Source organism: Propithecus coquereli, unplaced genomic scaffold, assembly GCF_000956105.1.
Source record: "Propithecus coquereli isolate 6110/MARCELLA unplaced genomic scaffold, Pcoq_1.0 Scaffold20, whole genome shotgun sequence".
Lineage (NCBI taxonomy): Eukaryota > Metazoa > Chordata > Mammalia > Primates > Indriidae > Propithecus > Propithecus coquereli.
This window is the reverse complement of record NW_012144967.1, coordinates 7208241-7229089: the sequence shown is the minus strand read 5'-3', so window position 1 is coordinate 7229089 and position 20849 is coordinate 7208241. Positions and strand designations below refer to the sequence as shown.

The 20849-nt window shown below is 50.8% G+C and overlaps 1 protein-coding gene across 2 annotated transcripts in view; it reads left to right on the top strand.

Moving 5' to 3' along the window:
• The window catches only part of ST8SIA2 (ST8 alpha-N-acetyl-neuraminide alpha-2,8-sialyltransferase 2), a 67427-nt gene that overhangs the window by 29083 nt on the left and 17495 nt on the right, over nucleotides 1-20849 (top strand). Inside the window, exons 2-5 of one of the 2 annotated variants that reach the window (XM_012643712.1) lie at nucleotides 4769-4831; nucleotides 8970-9098; nucleotides 13177-13434; nucleotides 18736-19029. In XM_012643712.1, coding sequence (XP_012499166.1) covers nucleotides 4769-4831; nucleotides 8970-9098; nucleotides 13177-13434; nucleotides 18736-19029 — 744 coding nt within the window. The remainder of the gene's footprint in view (nucleotides 1-4768; nucleotides 4832-8969; nucleotides 9099-13176; nucleotides 13435-18735; nucleotides 19030-20849) is intronic. The other variant, XM_012643713.1, reaches the window with a different exon arrangement.

The following is a 20849-nucleotide window of genomic DNA, read 5'->3' as shown; positions in this document are numbered from 1 at the left end:
GCCCAGGCTGGTCTCAAACTCCTGGCCTCAAGTGATCCTCCTGCCTCAGTCTCCCAAAGTGCTGGGATTACAGATGCAAGCCACCATGTCCAGCCTGGTTTTGTTTCATTAACATACTGTCTTTATTTATCGTCTTAGTTTACCATATACCCTCTACTAAGAGAGAATATCGTGTCTGTGGTGGGAAAAAAACTGCCATTCTAAAATGTAGACTTTTAAAGTCATCAGCCTGTATTTTCACGCTGGCTGAGAATATCGCAGCAGGGTCAAATGGACATCTGTTATTATTAATATTATACTTTGTTTTGTAGAGCTCTTGATAGCGTGCAAAGTGCATTCCCATGTATTTTCTCATTTGGGTGTTTTAAGCATCTACATTTCTGTAATTTCGGCACTTCTTGAATTCTTTAGCAAATGTTTCTCACCTGATCATCTTCCTTAATCACTCAACCAAGCAGGTATCCACAGTTCCCCATCACAAGGAATGTAAGCTTATTTTAATAACATTCGAGGCAAAACCTAATTGGGAAAAAAAAATCCCTTGTTAATTCATGTGATTTATCCTAGAGCCAAACATCTGCAGCCTGAGTTTCTCTGAATGATGTCTGCCCCTCCTGTGGACAGCTGACAGGCGGAGCGGTGTGCGGTCCAGGCACAAATGTATGCGGGAACACAGCACACAAACTGCAGGGAAGACTTTAGAGGAAAGTCCCATTTATGGGCAAAGTTTGACTTGATGCACTGAGCCCCAGATGGGCAAGGCACTGTGCAAGGCTGGGAAAGTGAAGACGACAAGGTTCAGCCCTGTTTTAATATAGGTTGGTCTGTTAAGGGCGACAGATCAGGAAATGACTGCCACTGAAAAGACAGTTTGTTGTACTTGCGGGCTGGGGACCACTCGAGAAAGTGCCGGGGTCGGTCAGGAGGCAGGAGGGAGGGGGAGATTGGCAGAGCCTTTCTTGCGGTTTGCACAGGAAGGAGCAGGCAAGGCAGGGTGAGCAGGCTTAGAATCGGCTAGTTGGAATAATTCCAGCAGGCTCTGGGGTGCAGGAGCTGACCCTAGTTGCCTCGTTCCTGGCACGGTGTAATTAGTGCCAGCAAATTTTGGCCCTGGGTGTGGCAGCCCAGTAGAGGAGGTGGTGGGGTGTGGGCTCTGGATTGGGTGGCTTGTATGTGACAGGCACACTCCCAGGACAGTTGTTTGCTATCTCCGGGAACTGGCTAACCCCAGCAAAGCCCCAGATGTCAAAGCATCGGAACGCAGAAAATAAAAGGCATGGTTAATGCACACCCTCAAGGGCTTACACCCCAGTGTGGCGAGCAGCCGAGGAAGCTGAACCTGGGACACAAACCCCAGGCCCCAGGCTCTTCAACTCTAAGAGGAGGAGTTCAGGTTGTGTAAATGGCAAGATTTCCTGAAGCTCCCGGCTGTGACTCTGTGAAGTAATTAAATATGAGAAAAAGGTGACAACTGCTGTAACAGAATTGAGTGCTCTGGGAAAAGAAGGAGAAGGCGGCTGAGAATTGAAAATCAGGATGGTTTTGAGGGGAGGCCCAGATGTCGGGCTGGGGGGACAGCATGGAAGGCACTGGGACGCTGGCTGGCGGGGGCAGGGATCCATCCTCCGAGGGGCTCCAGGCGGAAAGCGAGAGTTTGAGCGGAGGTTCTCAGCTGCAGGCAACTTTGCCCCCCAGGAATACTTGGCAACGTCTTGAGACATTTTGGGTTGTCACAGCTTGGAGGGGTGGGGCAGGCGGAGGGCTGCTACTGGGACCCAGTGAGCAGAAGTCAGAGATGCTGCCTATCATCCTACAGCACACAGATAGCCGCCCCACTCCTGACCCGCCAGCAAAGAAATACGCCAACCAAAACACCAACAGTGCCAAGGCTGGGAATCCCTGAGTCAGAGGAAGGGCTCGGATGAAAGGCACATGGATCTGTAGTATCCCAAGATGCAGGAAAGGAGAAAGCCGGGAGCCAGCTGTTGCACAGCTTTGGGTCTCCTCTGAGCCTGGCTGTCGGGGGCTGGGGTTGGAGAGGGAAGAGGTTAGGCAAGGAGTGCGAAGTTCCAGACGGAATGAGTAAGTTGTGGAGATCCGTTGTACAGCATGGTGACTGTATGTAATAATACCGTACTGTATGCTTGAAAATTGCTAAATGTATATCTTATATGTTCTCGCCACAAAAAACGGTGAGGTGATGCGTATGTTAAACCACTTGATTTAATCATTTCACAATGTATGTGTGTGTGTATTAATATATATCAAAACATCACGTTGTACGTCATAAACATACACAATTTCCATTTGTCAATTATACCTTAATAAAGCTGGTGGGGCATTGAGGACTCAGCAGAAATGAAAGGATTAATGCTTCTACTGCCTCCTAAGCTGTATTCCATGATGGGGGTGGGGAGACTATATATGTTTAGCTTTGCCAAAGCCCCAAATATAATGTGACTCAATAAATTGTTGTTGAATGAATGAGAAAGAAATTAAACGAGACGCAGTGCTATCCTCATCCAGAGCCTTCTCAGATTTCATGAAAGAACCTGGGTCCGTTGAGGTTTGCTCTTTGTATAAGCAGAGTGTGGGATTTTTATGAAGTCAAATCTGTCTACATTTTCTCTTATGATTTCTTACCCTTTTGAATTTAAAAAGTCCTTCACATGCACTCCTCAGCCTTCATTAAAGATTTGATAAGCATTCTCTTCCATCTTCTTCTCAGTTTCTTAGGATGCACCTTCTTTAAATATTTAACTGCTTAATTCCGTCCTTCCCAGAGGGGGTGCAAATGCTCCTGTCACTCCTCGTGGTAATGGAAGATGATTTTAGCAACTCCATTGATGAATATTTTTGCATAATGGTTGTGTGGGGTTTTTTTAAATGAGTATGTAATCATGATATCAAGCCTGTGTTTCACAGATGGTATTGCTTACGATAAGTCTTTAAAGATGAGTCCATCTTAAAATGTAAGTGGATAATAGTGTGTGCGGGTGATAAATACGGCAAACTGGAGATAGAAATGTGAGGGCTACTGAAGTTTGGGAAACACTGGTTAAATCCATTTGAAATTTATGTTGCTGTCTAAAGTAGGGTAACACTCAACTGTTTTTCTCCCAACTCACCCCCAGGTTGTTAACCAACTACTCCAAACCATTTACCGAATTTCTCTTTGATAATGATTTTTCAAAATCATATGTTAATTCTTATATGTAACATTTCTGGACAATCTCTTTGGTGCCATTAACCTTTCATTAGTCTCGAGCTATTGCTGCAACTTTAAGTACTGTGCTTGACTTAATATCTGGCCCAGCATGTCTTCCCTCCCCCACAAGTGGGGCTGATTTTGAGGGCTGGGGTCAGGGTGGGAGGACGTGAAGGGACAGTGACAGTGGGCTGTAGCACACCCAGTGACACCCTTGAGGCCTGACCCTAGTGGACAACAGTTATAGGGCCAGCGCTGATGGACATTCCCAGATCCCAACTTAGAAGCACCAGAACTCTGCTACCCCAGGGGAAATGGAGAGAGACAAAAAAAAAAAAATTAGGCATTACATTAAGATAAGAACCAATGATGCTCTGTGTAATTAATACTAGGCTTGTAGTAGTGAAATTTGGGACCTAAAGGGAGACTGAGTTGAGACGCTGGATAAGTTATAACACCCTTCCTGTTGTCCAGACATCTGGCTGTGAAATGGGAGAATATTGCCTGTTGCCAAATAATGTCAAAAAGACATTTCGATCTATCAGGAAAAGACAACACACACGCACTGTTATATATCTGTTATATATCCAAGTAGGCGAATCCTAAGGAAAGCAAATAGAAACATCCAGACTTAAAACCAGTGGGGATAGCCATTCACTTCCCCTAAAGAGTTCCCCTTTAATGACAACGCTCCTTCCCGCACACAGCTTCTCCAGTCGTTTTAACTGTTTCCTAGGAGTGCACCAACGCTCTGACTGAAAGGCTAAATAGCATTTTTAAAAATGAGAAACATCCTCAGTACCTCCCCAAACCACACACCCTGTACATTTTTTATTAATAATAATAATTAGCCTCACATACAACTTTTCTAAAACACACAAGGCACAAAGTGGGGTGCCAGAGTTACATGGATTCCTCCCTCCTGTAGCCTAGTGTGGTGGTGACGCAGGATGACACTGTGAGGCCAGACAGAATGGCACTGGACAGAACTGAACAGACAGTGGGCTGGCAAGGGCCTTAGAATTCTTTCATTCCAAAAGCTGTCCTCCAGAGGAAGGAATAAAGGACCCCTTTACCCACCCATTCCCGCCCCCCTTCCCAGCAAAGTGACACCACTTAATATCATTTCTCCTGCCACCAAAAATCAAATCATCATCACATTTGGCTGGAGGCACTGTGGAGTAATCTCGTTGCCTCTGTAGAACTTCTGCTGTCTCTCAAGGTTGGAGAGAATGCGATGCTGAGTCATGCTGAATCATGCTATCCTGTGGGATTCACCAGGGGAAACTAATCCCCAAGGGGTTTACTTCCAATCTCAAATGGGTGCTAAGTGACATAATCTTCACGTTGGGGGCAGGGGAGGATCTGAGAGGTTTCCTTACCTGTAAAATTCTTGGGCCGTGGCTGGGGCCAGGACTTTGCCCATTCTGGAGAGTTCAGAGTGAGATCTTATGCTCCCTCTTTAGTTCTCCAGGTGGGCTGTGGGATCTTCTGGCAATTGAAGAGGGCTTTGCAAAGAAGAGCTGGGTTTATAAATAATGCATTTCCTTTGTCTTGCAGGAATTCTGGAGGCAGAGGTACAATCAGATCAGCTGTGAACAGCTTACATAGCAAATCTAATAGGTTTGTAAATTAGATTTTGTGTTCATTTGTTTTTGCTGTAAGGCAGCTATTAATCTGCTTCTTCTCTTTGCTGGATGGTGCCCTTCTTCGCAAATAGATCTGTTTCGTTTCACTTTGGCTTTGCATTTCCCTGATCACTTTTGGGGGGAGCTGTCAGTGGAAGATCACATGAAATGACCTAAGGTCTAGAGGCTGCAGAGATGGAAAATGCACATGGGGAAGAGTCACTTTCTGGAAAACAGCCCACCCACTTTGTAATGCTTGGGCCACCAGTGAGCTTTCTCGTAACTTACATTTTTGCTGAGCAGTGGAGACCCTGAAGGGAACTAGAGCTTTCACCCATTTCATTGTGGTAGATGGCTTGTCCAGGAGGTTAAGATGGAAAATAAAGCATTCGGGAACTTTGCTGAGACCTCTTAAAATATTTAGGGAGTCAACACAGTAATGTGAACCCTGATTATTGAACATGCATTCCAAATTCTGAAAGAGTGTTATTACTTCATGTGACAGTGCAGGGACAGTCCTTGGCCAGGGGACAGCTTGATGCAGGGGAGCCTGCAAATGCTTTGCAAGTCAACAGGCCCAGCCTTGCCCCTGGCTGTGGCTGCACCAGCCTTCCCGGTCCGCGTTCTCCATCAATGACAAGTGGCCCATAGCTATGGCCTGTAGTCTTATAAACCTAAACTTAAGGAGCAATGCAAAGAAGGGCCAAGTTATTTGACATAAACAAAAGCCACTGCTCAAAATCAAAGCCTTATTTTGCTTTCTAAATATCCTATTTTGGTCAGTCTGGGAAGGAGAGGTTCATATTTGGAGGACAGTGTATTGTTTGCCCTTCCATATTTTTTGAAAATCTCTTGACCATATGAGACCAGTCAAGTATGTCCATTCCTGACTGCATGACTGACTCGAGAAACTGGACCCCTGTCCCTGACATCATTGCTTCGGGATCTCTAATGACCTTTTAGCCACCTTGGAGCTATTAATGAAGCTTACGTTATGCCTGGTGAAATGCAAATATTCCAGAGAGAAAGGAGAAGGCCATGTGTCCCTAAGTCCCTCTCTGTTCTACTGTATGAAGATTCCCCCTTTTCAAGAAAATAATATCCTGCCCCTTAAGCCCAAATCCCTGTGGTGACCTGGGGAGGCACAGTCTCACAGGAATGTAGTAGAAGGAGTGGAAAGAACAGGCCGGGCACGGCTGCTCACACCTGTAATCCTAGCACTCTGGGAGGCTGAGGTGGGACGATCGTTTGAGCTCAGGAATTTGAGACCAGCCTGAGCAAGAGCAAGACCCCGTCTCTACTAAAATTAGAAAAAATTAGCTGGGCATCATGGCACTTGACTGTAGTCCCAGCTACTTGGGAGGCTGAGGCCGGAGGATTGCTTGAGCCCAGGAGTTTGCGGTTGCAGTGAGCTACGATGATGCCCTTGCACTATTGCACTCTACCCAGGTGACACAGTGAGACTCTGTGTCAAAAAAAATAAAATGAAATAAATGGAAAGAACAGTGTTAGGAGCCAGGCAGCCCCTGGGTTCAGCCCTGGTGCCTGCTAACCCAGGCTCAGGCAAGTGATTTCACCCCCGGAACCCTGGCTTCTTCATTCAGGTAGCATAACACTGCAACATCTTCTTTGAGGGGTGTTGCAGAATTAGAACTACTGAATATAAGGATCTGTCTAGCCTCGTGCCCGATATGTCCAAGGCACTCAGTTGATGCTTGTTACTATCACTGCGGGTGTGTCTGCGGCATCAGAAGATGGTCACTGAGGGTGAAGTTTAGGAGTCGGGGGGTGAAGCAACTTCAGCCTGAACTGCACCTCTAATGTCATTTGAGAGATGGGGAGGGGACTGGGGACAGGAGGACATGCTCACTGAAGGGGAGAGTCTCAGTCCACCCACCCAGCTGCCTTTGTGCAGCCAGAGCGTGTAAACCCTGGGGTTACCTAATCCACCCCCTTCACTTTACAGACGGGAAGGCAGAGGCCAGAGACCTGGAGTGCCTTTCCCCAGTCTCCCAACTAGACAGTGACAGAGCCAGGCTTAAAGCCCCACGACACTGCAGCTGGCCACAAGCAGGATCCTGTCCAGGGTCGCGCCAGGAGGTGGGGACAGAAATGGAATTTTGCCACTGTCCCTGCCAGCATTGCTCTCTCTCCCTTTCCTACCTCCGCCACCTGTGTTCAAGAGGAGTCTGGAAACCCGTTCTGGAGGTGTCTGAGCAGGTCCCCTGAACAAGCATCCACGAGAGAACACCTCTGCAGGTCGTTGTTCCCCGAGAGCCTGGCGTCATCCGATCTGCCCCAGGTTATGAGGGCCATCACGCGAGACTGAGTCAGCTTTAAGCCGCAAGATGCGAGGGCCTGTCACCGATTCCTGATGAGAGCATCAGCTAGCCTCTTAGGGTGACAACGCCTCACCACAAACCTTAGAGCGTTTTTATCCTATAAGCCTAATGCACTGCAGTGAAGCTTGGGGTCCCAGGGAGTGGCAGCTAAATCCGTGGTCCTAAGGCCACTGCTCCTGCCTGTGGCCCACACAGAAGTAGGCAATACCAAAGGGATGCTGCCACACCAGCTCCTGTTAGAGCCCCATGAGATGGCAGCCAGTGGTACGTGTGGGGACCATCGGTGGTCCTTTTGGAATTCCAGAACCTCAGAGCTAGATATAATATCTGCCTCTTCCACACCTTCTTTCTATAAATGGGGGAACTGCAGCTCAGGGAGGTAAAGTGATCGACCACACCGTTTATGAAGTCTTTCCACTATACCCTCTGCTTCTTTCAGGAAAACAGTAAAAATTGCAAAGGGTCAGGACTTCCGTGTCCTCTCATAGGCTCCCTCAAGCCTGCATGGCAGGAGGAGTCCATGTGCCTTGCTCAAAACTCTTTTAAATTTTCTGTCCTCTGCAAAGTTACATACATTTGAATCCAAGACAAGTGGTATTGGCCATAGGAGCCAGAAATATTGAGCAATAGAGGAGGGTGGATGAGGGGAATGGACAGGATTATGTGCACCCCTAAATGAATTCCTCTCTACCTGCAAAAGTCAAAATAGACTGTTGGATTTGGCCCTCGCTAACAGGATTTCATCTTTTTAACTTGGCTGTTCCAAAGTAAATGCAGAGGACAGAGATGTTTGGTTTGAACTCTCTAAAGCTTCAGAATTTGGCATCACAAATCCACTTATCATTCTAACTGGGAGAATCTGCTGTCAGCACAGACAAAAAGAACTTTGGATGTGACCCACATGCGTCTGTGTGCATCCGGCAGAAAGCAGGCTGGCTCTTACGCTGCCTTTAAAGATAGAATTGTAACCCAGTTTCTAGACACCTAGTAGCACAGATTTCAAGCCTCTGAATTCAAGTGGGTCCCATAATGCCTGGCGTTCCTGAGTCAGGTGGAAGGATGATGAGTACCCAGAGCCGTGATCCGCCAGGGCGCACGAAGCCAGCCAGCAACTCCATCTGCCCCAGCCCCAAACCACCCCCCACCCCAGGATCAAGTTCACACCCAAATTCAACAAATATTTATTGAGCACCTGCTACGTTAGGCCGTTAGACAATATAGAAATGCTCGCAGTCTGGTAGGAGAGAGAGACACCGCACAGGTAACTCCCGCACAAGGTCGATGCGTCAAGGGGCATCTCAGGGTTACTCGCAAGAGAATGAAGGGACACTGGGGAGGACAGAGAAGCCACCAGCTACAACCTTGTCCTGGAATGAGTTTTTGTTTTCTCTTTAAGTTTATAAGCCTATCATTTGATACCTTGCTGCTAATATACCTGCTCCTGGTGGAGTTTCTTATCAATAGCTTGAAGAAGAAATATTCCTATTCCGACAGTGACTGCTAGAGTGTTTCCTCCTCACTGGGAGGAAACATTGGGGGTGGCAGGAGAAAGACAATTTTTCACCCCCCGTCCTGTCTCCAAGAATGCGTGTAGTTTATACCTGAGGGAGAGAGTTTGTGCATTCTAGAAGATAAATAGACTTCCTTCTCTTCTCAGGTAATAACTGCAATTTTGCTCTTCTGAAGAAGTTTACATTCAAGCCTGTGCAAAAACAAAACTATTAGACTTGTCATCGGCATGCTAACAGATCATGTCTATCCTCTTCCTTTTTTTTTCCCCCCCTCTTCCAGAGCTGAAGTTGTAATAAACGGCTCCTCATCGCCAGCTGTTGTTGACAGAAGTAATGAAAGCATGAAGCACACCATCCAGCCAGCCTCGTCCAAATGGAGACACAACCAGACGCTCTCTCTGCGGATCAGGTACTGGTAATTTCCTCCAGGACAAGAGGTAGCCTTGGCCTTCTTCAGCGTACGCCGGCAAATTGCCGCTCTCCATCATCTAAGGAAGTCAGAGTAGAAATAAAATGTTTACCTCCCACTGGGGCAGGTTTCATCTGTAAGCGATCAGTTGGAAATAAAAACCCGAGGCAAGCCTGGCGGCCCAGCACACATGGGCAGCGACGCGAGCCGGGGAGGTGGCAGGAACACCTGCTGAGGTCCTGGGTTCGGGAGGAGTGAGGTGCAGGTCAGCAGGAGAGGGGACCTGGACAGTGGAGGCCACAGGTGGCCTCTTCCTTCCTGACATAAGGAGTCCTTTCTGGTTTGGGCCTGCCTGGCACCCACGTCCCTTTTCTGTTGACAGCCCTCCAATTTGTCCTTAGAGAGGTGCCCCGGGCCACAATCCTTGGGGCATGCAAGGCTGCCCGTGTCCCACAGCATGAAAATGAAGTACTAGAGAGACCCAGGCACCGACCTGACACCTGACCTGGAAGGCAGATGTCTGTTTAGCCAGCGAGCAGCTTTTGTCCTGACCTCTGCAGAGTGACGTTTTTATTAGGTTAGGTGGCAGGAATGGGGATGTAGAGAAGGAATTACAACTTCAGCATTTTGGACACTTAGCTTTGATGTAGCTGTGATTGATGCAGCAAATATTGGTCAGTATAACCCAAGTATTCATTTCCAGACATTGTGCTGGGGACCCAGGTGCTGAACAGACATGCTCGGTGGAGAAAGACAAATATAAGCACAGACAGAACAGCGCAGTATGATACACACAGGCAGCACTGTGTCTTACAAATAGGTGGAAATAAAAGAGGTCCTACCAAGGGAGTCATTCATTTGGTAAGAGGATTAAGAGCAATGGGTTTTGAAGGATAATTAGGAGTTTGCCAGGCATGCCAGTGTGCCTCCTGCATGCGCAGAGTTGAGATCTGGTGTTTGTGCACAGTTCTACAGGAGCACAAAGCAGGAGGTAGGGAATGGGGGAGGGCTTGGGGTGGTCCCTAGGACCAGATGGGGAAAGCCTTGATGGCCACCCCTGGCCGTCACCATGGGAGGGAGAGGAGAACAGCCACCAGAAGTGTCACCACACAAAGCAGGGAGTTGTCCCCTCCAATAGGCTGTTAAGTGGAAATGCCCCACCCCCTTGTTCTAGAGGCTCAGTTTTGGGACATGCACAGGTGTGGGGAATAGAAGGGCATGAGCCCTGGGGATGCGGCAGCTGAGAAACCACCTGAAGGCACTAACTGGCTCCACCTGCTGCCACCCTCCACCCCTTACTCAGCACCTCTTCAGAGCCCCCCTCATGGGCCCTCTGCCTCCATCATGTGGCCCAGACAGCTGCCCCCTTGGATCAGGGGCACTGTGCAGTTGGTGAGCCCGCTTGCATTCCTTCCCTAGGGCTGCCTAACAAATTCCCACCACCTCAGGAGCCTAAAACAACAGAAATCGATTCTCGCACAGTTCTGGAGCCCAGAATTCTGAGCACTCCCTTGAAGGCTCCAGGGGAGACCCTTCCTCTCGCCTCTTCCAGCTTCCGGTGGCTGCAGGCGTTCCTTGTGGCCTCCTCTGTGTCTGTGTACTCTCCTCTCCCGTCTCTTATAAGGACACTTGTTGAATTTAGGGCCTGTCCAAGTAATCCAGGATGATCTCATCTCAAGATTAATTTAATTACATCTGCAGAGAGGCTCTTTCCAAATAAGGTCACATTCAGAGGTTCCAGGGATTAGGAGGTAGATATATATTTGGGGGGCCGCCATTCGCCCCACTGCGCCACCTGGGAATGAAATCCTCCTGCCAGTGCAAGGCTACTCGCAGTCCCCACTCGCCCCCCTTTTGAAGGCCAGACCGTGGCCTCGTAAGGAGCCTCCAACACAGTCACCCCGGCAGGAACAATGTGCTCTCACCCGGAAGGAAAAAGAATTTCTTTCCTTCCACTTCAGCCAATTAATCACCAAAATTATTCCTAATAAAAGATTCTGTGAGTGATATGGACTCGTGTTTAATAACTGATCATTTCACTTAACTAGTTAGAAATTAATTCACTCACAGAGGTGTTTATTTATGGGCTTTCTAGGGGTTCTCTTGGCTTTTTAAATTCTTTGGGGTAATTGCAAGGGTTTTAGCAACTTCCAGACTGTATTAGTTTGTCCAGTTATATAATCCCTGGTGAAGCACAGTAAATGAAAACAATGCCCCTGTTTTCCACCAAGAGACGGGAATTATTCGGCAAGGGTGGTTTCCCCTGCGTGAGAGCACGAGATCCGGGTCGTTAATAAGGAACGGAGGGTGGAAGAAGAGCGTGTGTTCTAGCTGCCCCCTGGCTGCACCAGAGGCCCCCGAACCTGAACGAGTGTTGGCGTCCCTGGGGAGCTGTCGAAAGCACGCTGAGACCTGGGCCACTTGGCATCTCTCGGGTGTCAGCCCAGAGCTTTCAAATTCTTTAAAGTTTCCCCCAAGTGATGGAACGTGCAGCCCACACTGGCTGTGAACATCTCAAATCCGTAGGCTGTCGGTGCCCCCACCTGTACGATGGGGCAGCCACGCAGAGCCACATATTTTCACAGTGCACGAAGATGCTGAGCTTGCGGGACTCTGGAGACGAAGACCAGCACCTTCGTACCTGCGCTAGCTGGGGGCTCTCTGCAGGGAATCGATTTCATTTTATCTAGTCTCAGTATCCTATTTCTTTCTCTTTGCAAATTGAATCCTTCCTGAAAATTTTTTGGGTGATTCGGACAGTTCTTCAAGTCAACCCCCCAGCTAGGGTCCCCAGTCTCCTGGGGGCAGGCTTCATGTTTGGGTAAAACTTCCCTGGCGAGTCCAAGGACACCCACCTCTTTCTCCGGACCCCACCCCATCCCTTCAGTGGGCTTTGCTAGATTATTTGAGAACTTTCCCCAGATTCAGAGCTACCTGGCGGCCTAGAGAGCTATCTGTTGATAACCCTTGTTCTAGAAACAACACAAAGGTGTTGAGGCTACTTTTTTGCTCCTGAGCTCGGTAACGAAGGAAGGAATAGATTCCTCAAAACATAGCGTTTAGAGAGAAAAAGAAGAGACCAAAATCTAAAGGAGAAAATGGCCTCCTCGGCTAAGTTCCTCCCCGTATTTATTTCCAAGGACACGTGCTAAGGGTCAGGCCGTTTGCTAATTTCTTTAACGAGTTCCATACGGGTCAGCTGTTTTCAGCTGACCTTTGCACTCAGCAAACAAGCGGCTTCGGGCAGGTGTTTTCGCCTGACCCTTCATTCACCTGCTCACGTTCTTTCCATCCATCCATCCATCCTTCTAGGCCCAGCCCCTACACAAAGGAGCCCTGCTCTGGGGCCAGGGAGGTGTCAATATTTACAACCCCACCCCCACCCAGGCCCCACTAGACAGCAGCCGGGGCCAGGGGGACATGCGCACAGCACCGAGCAGCTCCCAGATGGCAGGCCATCCTCCCAGTGTCTCAGAGGTGGAAGTGTGGCTACACTCACAGTACCCACACTCCTGTTCGCCCCCAGGCAGCCCCTTTGCCCAGAGAAATGGTCCATGGAAGAAAATGGGCCAGTGAGGAATGAGGGACATGTTCCATCTGGCGTCCTGTTCCTGGTTCAGGACTCCCTGTCAGATGATGGCCCTGAATCCCCCTAAGAGAGGGGGTTGTGACGTAGGGTGACCGAATGTCTGGGTTTGCCTAAGACTGAGGGGTTTTCTGAGATACGAGACTTTTAGTGCTTAAACCAGACGGTCCTGGGCAAAGCAGGACGGTGGGTCCCCCTCCTTCCTAATGGGGTCCTCATGAGAAGCTCACCTCCAGTCCTAATGGGGTTATTTCACCTCTGATAGAAAGAGTGTAACCACGGCAACCATGAGATTGGCCACCACTGTAGTCGCCTGTGGGCCTTTTCTGGCCATCCCTGCCTGGCACCCATTCTCCGGGGCGTCTGGCCCCTCAGTATGCTCCACCTGTTTGCAGGGTGCAGCTACCATGTCGGGGGACACAGGACAAGCTGGATTGACAAAGGGCAGCTGGCAACATGGAGATTGTCCTCATACGTGTTTGGTTTTCACAGGAAGCAAATTTTAAAGTTCTTGGATGCTGAAAAGGACATTTCTGTCCTCAAGGGGACCCTGAAGCCTGGAGACATTATTCATTACATCTTCGATCGAGACAGCACCATGAACGTGTCCCAGAACCTCTACGCGCTCCTCCCCAGAGCCTCGCCACTGAAGAACAAGCATTTCCGGACTTGTGCCATCGTGGGCAACTCGGGGGTCCTGCTGAACAGCGGCTGTGGGCCAGAGATTGACACACACAGCTTTGTCATCAGGTAACCAACCACGGCAGGTGCTCTGGGCCCACAGGTGGACTGTATTTACTTCGGGCATGGCTAGGTGTCCCAGGAGATCGAAACAACGTGCATTGTTTGAGTTAGCCCCGTTCTCAGCCGTGAGTGCGCATCAGAATCACCCGGGGAGCTCTGTGCCCAGTGTCCAGACTGTACCTCAAACCAGTTAAATCGACAGTGGGGTCAGGGTGGGGGCAGCAGGGGCCTGGGCGACCCAGGGAGCCCAGGTGATTCTGCTGTACGGCCAAGGTTGAGAATCACTGATCCAGAGCGGAGGTGGGCAGGCGGCAGCCCCGGGCCTGCTGTTGCAAATGGAGCCTGATTGGAACACAGCCGTGCCACTCGGTTTCTACCGTCCATGGCTGCTTCTCACTGCAAAGCCAGTGGAGTAGCTGGGCAGAACTGAAGAGCTGCAGCACTGACAGCACAAAGCCAGCTAAGCTGAAAATATTTATTTATGTGACCCTTTGCAGAAAAAGTTTGCTGAGCTTCTAGGTAGGGCCTGGCACAAAAGGTCGGTAGAAAGTCTCCTGGGCTGGCCAGTTGTTGGACCGAGTTTGCAAAACTCTTTTAAGTGTCTTGGAAGGTGGTGCTCTCCTAGTAACTGTATTATCCTGTTGTCCCAATCTGGGAATCGAGGGAGTAACAGGGAAACCCGCATTTTGTACCTGACCATCTTTTTCTCTAAATGTCAGCTCTCGGTTTTCAGTCACCTGGGACATTTGGACACAGTTACCTGGGGCCCTGACACCTGACCCCCAACCCATACAGACTCAGAAACAAGGCCTTGCTGTCCCCTGGTCAAAAGTAGGGCACACAGAGCCTCGAGTTTCTTTCCGAACAGCTCCCCAGCCCTGGCAGAGCTGCATTCTGGGTCTCAGGTTTCTATGGGGACAGTCCGGATGCAAAGAGAGCCTTGTCCTGGGGCTTTGGGAAGCAGCCTTATCATAGAGTTCCCTGAACCCCGGGACACGGGAGGAGACCGTGTCTCCACGCCTGCATCCGCTGGGATCGAAGAGCTACCGTGGCCTGGCAGCCGAAGCTGTTCCAGTTTTGCTTTCCTTTGCCAGGTCTGTCTGTGCGGGGCATAGCCCACGGCTCATCCCTGTTTTGCAAAGCCTCCAGTCTACAGATTGGTAGCGGGAGGCTGAGGGGAGGGGACAGGCAGGAAGGAAGTGTGGCAGGCCTGTCTGATCGGAAGCCAGAGAAGGAGTGAGGGGTGGGCATTAAAGGTGCGCCCCACACAAGTCGCCTGGGCTTATTAAATGCAGAGTGACCAGGTCTGAGGTGGGCCTGAGAGGCTGCATTTCTAACAGGCACCCAGGGGCTGCTGCCACCTCACGCCTGGGAGTCGGGTCCACACTTGTCCACGCACACTTGGAAAATAGGGACCCAAAATGCCAAGGAGACAGCTACTCCAGAAAATGCAGTGTCCTTTGACCCTTAGGCCTATGCACGTGGCTCTCAAAGTTCTTCGTGTCTCTGGGATAGACTTGAGGGGTGTTTTAGGACAAGATTACGCAGCCCCACTGTGTACAGACCTCACATTTGATGCCAGGGACACAGCACCCTGCGGCAGCACTAGCTCCTCCAGCCCCTACCCCGGGACCCCTCCTCTAGGTTCGTCCCATCTGGGGGATTATTCCATGCCCTCCGCTCAGAGACACCCTGCAGCCCAAAGCCCCGCACAGACAGTAAGGAGAGCGTGAGGTTGTGAGCGTTGTGTCTCTTGCACAGCACACTAGTGTTCATTCTCTGCAGACTCTGTCTCCACCGCCCGCCCCACCCCCAGGCGGTGAGCGCCTCTGAAGCAGAGTGGCTGTGTCCGTCTCTGGAGCTCCAGCGCAGGGTTGTGCCCAGTGCAGAGGAGGGGCCCTGTGTGGAATTGCCGAGGTGACAGAGGTGGCAAAGCTCCTCATGGGGATGTCTCTGTCCCCGTCGGTCCCAGTCTTCCATCAGTGCACCTTGCCTGGCGTTCACCCTGTGAGAGGCACAGACGCGGCAGACCCCCCCACCCTCTGCACGGGGGACCTGAGCTTGTGCATCCCGGGAGGACACACTGCATGCAAAACACATGGGCTTGCGAACGTGGCGCCTCCTGGGGAGTTCAGGGCAGCTTCTAGAAGAGCTGGGTTGGAGTGCGGCTTAGCTCCAGTGAAAATGGCGAGGAGGCGGCGGAAGCAGCCTGCAGAGGGGCGCGAGAGCGGGAAGGCAGGTTTACGCCTTTGGTGATAACGGGCCGCTGGAAACTGAGGCTGGTCGGGGGCTGGTCCCAAGGGAGCCCCAGGGGCCTCCCAGGATCGCGTGCACAGAGTGACTTCACAGGTGTTTCGGTGCTCGGGGATCAGAACTTCACTGCGTGTCACGCACACCCCCTTCCACAGGGAGACTCCGCTGCACAAACGCCCTTCCACGGTGAATCATCGCTGTGCCCTTAGCATTCACTGGGCACTTAGCACTTGCCCGGTGCTGCTCTACACCCTTCACGGTGAACTTAATTCTCACAACTGCCCGTGAGGAATGTTCTGTCTGTACCCCGGCGTTGAGGAATTGAGGCACGGAGAGCCGACGTCACACAGCGGGCGGGGGCCAGGGCCGGGCCGTGTGGCCTCGCTCGCCCTGCAGAGGACTCCTCAGCGTGCGCCTGTGGACGCGGTGGTTCCTGGAAGGGAGCAACTCCTTTCCTGCCCAGAGCCGAGCCCACCCACAGCCACCCCCCAGAATTCGCTTCGGGAGGCCTGGCCCGCTGTCCGACCAAAGAGAGCCCAGACCAGGCTTAACCCCCGCCTGACCCCCCTCCCCCCAAATGAAGCAGTTCACATCCAGTGGGGAAGGGGGACGTCTAGGGAGTCCACTCAGGACGGAGCCGCCCCCACCCCGGCATCCTCCCTGAGACACGGTCACCAGAAAGGCCTGGACTGCACAGCGCCCCCCATTTATGCTTCTGCAGGTGAGGGACGGAGCCCCTGCTGCCAGCGGGTCCTGTGTTGAATGACGGCCGGGCTGCTCCCAGGGCTGCACGGTCCCTGGTCCCAGAGCCCACAGCATCCTCCAGTGGACGGCATCCAAACTGGCCGACATTGTATTCGGCCTGTGTTTCCTGCCCCACCCTCCCCGGCCGCCCTGTGAGCCCCCGGGGTCAGGCCCCACCCACCGGGGCCCCGTTCTTTGCCTCCCACACCCCCTCTTGGAGCGGTTGGTTCCAGCGTGTCTGAACTTCACTGAGTCCGCCTGGCCCTGCTCGCAGGACCGGGAGGTTGGCCTGGCGGGGGCCCCAGCCCTCAGGAAGGCGTGGGAGCTGGGCTCTGCTGGGTTTCAGGGCAGTAGGGGTAACTGAGACCTGGGTGCCCAGACTGGCTGATGTGCTGGCAGTGACACCCCAGTCTCTGAGGCCCATGGCAGGGACTCCCAAAGGGGAGCTGTCCCAAGACAGTTCTGTCCCCTTGCAATGCCCAGCCACAGTCAGAGACAGCAAGGCCTGGGGGTGCAGGTGGGGAAAATGGATACTTTGCAGGGTCCAGTCTGAAAAGAGCAAACGGGCTTTATGAGTCAGACACACCCGAGCCTGAATCCTGCTGTTCCCTCCCTGGGAGTTTGGGCAAATTAATTCTCACACTGTGGGCCTCAGTTTCCTCATCTGTGAAATGAGAGTGGTTAAAACTGGGTCATCATAAAACGAGCTAACCTGTGTTAAAGGGCCAGCCGAGTGGCTGCACACGCCCAGGGCGCAATAAATGTTAGTTGTCTTTCTGATTAATCTACTTTTTCTCCCCAATTGTCGAAGAAGAAAAGTCCTCGCTTAAAGAAAGGGGTAAATGGTATCTTTATGAATTTTGTCATTTGGCGATGGTGTGTGGCCCCTGGTCTCCATGTCGCCAGCCTCTGTTTTATAGGCACTTATTCTGATTCCTCAGACTTATTTCCACTGGTCAAAGGGCTTTCCCACCATCAAATCCTGCAGGCCAGACAGCAGCCAGGCCTCCCCAGCAGTGCCCCCTGCTGCCATCCTAGTCCCAGCACAGGAAGCCCAGGTGTGCACATCCAGGCGGGGTCCCCCACAAGCAAGTCCTCAAGTTAAATAGCAGCCTGACTTGTTCAGCAAGAGATTTCAGTGGCCTCTCATTTGCCTTCCAATGCCCAACTCCATCCCTTCCAGTACATACTACAACTTCATCTTATTATTGTCTGACTGTTACCCAAAATGCAAATCTGCCCAAGTCACTCTCCTGCTCAAGAACCTTCAGTGGCTCCCTTTTGCCCTCAGAATGAAGTCCCTGACACATGACCTTTGATAGCTCACTCTGCTTACCTCTCCAGCTCCAGTGCCACAATATGCCCCAGTCAGACCAAATCACGTGCCTCCCCAAGCCCCCATACTGTTCCACACCTGCCTGCCCTTGGATACATTTCTTATGCCTAAAATGCCATAGCACGATGTTCCCTAAACTGCTTGGTTGTAACACTTACTTGAGGAGAACGATCCTGTAAGAAATAAATATCAATTCTTAGGCTCACCTGCTGAATCGGAATCTCCAGGTGAGTGACCTGGGGAATCTGTGTTTTTAACAAATGCCTGGGGGATCCTTCTGATTTGGCAAACTGCAGAAGCCCTCCCTTCATGTACCTCGTCCCTATTAGACTTCTCCTTGTCCATCCTTCTGGACTTTCTCCAGGGGTCACCACTTGGGAGCACCACCTACTATTCCTGCTTCTCAGAACAACGATGACAATAGTTAACACTCGCCAAGCTCTTAGTGTGGCCCAGCCATGTTCTAAGTGCGGGGTGTGTGGCAACTCCTTGAATCCCTGGGAGAAGTGCCACTGTGATCTCTATCGTAGCTAAAGTAACGGAAGCTCTCAGGAAGCTCAGAGAGGTTGAGCAAGTTGCCGAGAATCACACAGGCATAAAGTGTCAGACCTGAGTTTTGAACCTGGGAGTCTGCCTTCAGCACCCTCTGTCACCTAATGGTCCAGGTCACCCCAGCCAACAGCGTCATCATCTTGTGGGCCGAGGACTGGCTTACTTCTTTCCTCCTCTCCTAGCTCCTGAACTCCAGAAGGCAGGCATTTTACACCCCTGGGGCCTCGAAAAGTTCTAGGTATGTGGTAGGAGCTCAGTAAACATTTACAGCAGGAGGAGGAGAAAGAGGGATGACAAGAGGCCCGTGAGGAGGGGAGAGCTGCCTGGGTGGGAAGCAAAGAGAGGCAAAGACAGGATCAAGTTCGAGACAAGGAGAGGTCTCAGCTTTCCCGAAAGAACCATGTTGCCTTTTTCCCCGGCAGGTGCAACCTGGCCCCAGTGCAAGAGTATGCCCGGGATGTGGGGCTCAAGACGGACCTGGTGACCATGAACCCCTCGGTCATCCAGCGCGCCTTCGAGGACTTGGTCAATGCCACGTGGCGGGAGAAGCTGCTGCAGCGGCTGCACAGCCTCAACGGCAGCATCCTGTGGATCCCTGCCTTCATGGCCAGGGGCGGCAAGGAGCGCGTCGAGTGGGTCAACGAGCTCATCCTGAAGCACCGTGTCAACGTGCGGACTGCATACCCTTCCCTGCGCCTGCTGCACGCCGTCCGCGGGTGAGCAGCCTCCCCACGGGGCAGGGGGACCATCACTAAGTGTGGGGGATGTTCTGTAGGCGATATCCCTTTCCCGGGTGCATTTCCATCCCAGCTCTACCACCCACTTGGGATGACCCCAGCAAGTCACCTGGCCTTCTGCCCCCCTTCCTTAGAAATGAGGGGTTTGGCAAGTGGCTTTCATCTGGCATGCCAATTTTGACCAATTGGTAGCGCCTGCCTGGAGACCTGTGCTGAGAGTGATCCTGGGGCTGTATCCAGGCTCAGTGGGAACAGATGCCAGGACTGTGGGAGGAGGACAGTGGCTGGCATGTCACATATCTATTACACCATCCCAGGTGGGTGATTTCCAAGAAAATCGTGATCCGAGGCACTCGACTTCAAATATGTCACCTTAATCTCTCTAAACTTTAGTTGCTTCATCAGTAAAATACGGGTGGGGATGGTAACATTGGAAGATGTGAAGACTAGATGAGATAATATATGTGAAATGCCTAGTAAAATGGGTAATGTCAGTAGAGACATGCAGTCTTACCCTCATCATCATCATCATCATCACCATCATCACCATCATCATCTGTTCCTCCCAGTGTAATATTCTCTCACTCTGCAGAGCACATCTTATTGATTGGACTGAGCTCTCCAAAGATGGGATATGCTTTTGTCCACGAGGTCCTGTCTCTGAGATGGAGAAGGAACTTCATGTAGGTGATAATGACAGAGACAGAAAGAGTCAAAGCAATGGAATCTACTCTCCTTGAGAAGAGTTTTGACATAACCAATCAAGTAGGGTTCTCCTGGTTAGGCCTGGATCTCTGATTCCAGAAAAGAGATTCCAAGTATTAAAGAGCATAAGCAGGGACTTTTGAGGAGGTTCTGAACTATTCCTATTAAGAAGTCCATGTCAACCCAGATGAGGCTCTTTGACAGCTGTAGCCAAACTAGTACTATAGAAATTCCCAATCTCCTGTTTGTTTCCTCCCGTTGGCATGGCCTGACATAGACCTCGCTGGCACTTGGATCAGTAAGTTGGCTATGACTAGCACTAGTGCCCATCATAGCAGCCACCGGAAAATAGTTCAATATTAAATATTCATTCACTCTGTCCCATTTATCTATTGCAGCAAAATAAATCAGCTCAAAACTTAATGGCTTAAACAAAATCAATCATTTTATATATTTTACAATTTTTGTTGGTCAGAAATTCAGGAAGGGCTCAGCTGGATGGTTCTAGTCAGGCTCTCTCATACAATTGCAGTCAGATTGTCTGGAGGTGGAACAGTGCGGGCCAGAGCAACTGGGGTTGACCATGCGTCTCTCCCTCTTCGTGTTATCTTAGGGCTTCTCCATGTGTTCTCTCTGTGTGGGCTGGATTGGGATTCCTCACGTCAGAGTGGTCAGACTGCATACGTGGTGGCTCAGTCTCCAGCACAAGTGGTCCAGAGACCAAGCCTGCATCACCTTTTAAGACTACATAGTGTCACTTCTATCATAATCTACTGGCCAGCTAGTCACTAAGGTGGCCCAGAATCAAGGGGAGTGGACATAGACCCGACCTCTTAATGGAAGAGTGCCCATTTGTGAACATGTTTTAAAACCTACATATATTCATTCAACAAATATTTATTGAGTGCTAACTGTGTGCCAGAACCTGTTCTAGACACTGTGATACAGTAGTGAATAAGATAAAGTCCCAGATCTCATTAGCACTTAAGTTTTCTTGTAAGCCGGGTACAGTAGCTCTGGAAGGCCAAGGCTGGAGAATCACTTGAGGCCAGGAGTTTGAGACCAGCCTGGGCAACATAGCAAGACCCCAACTC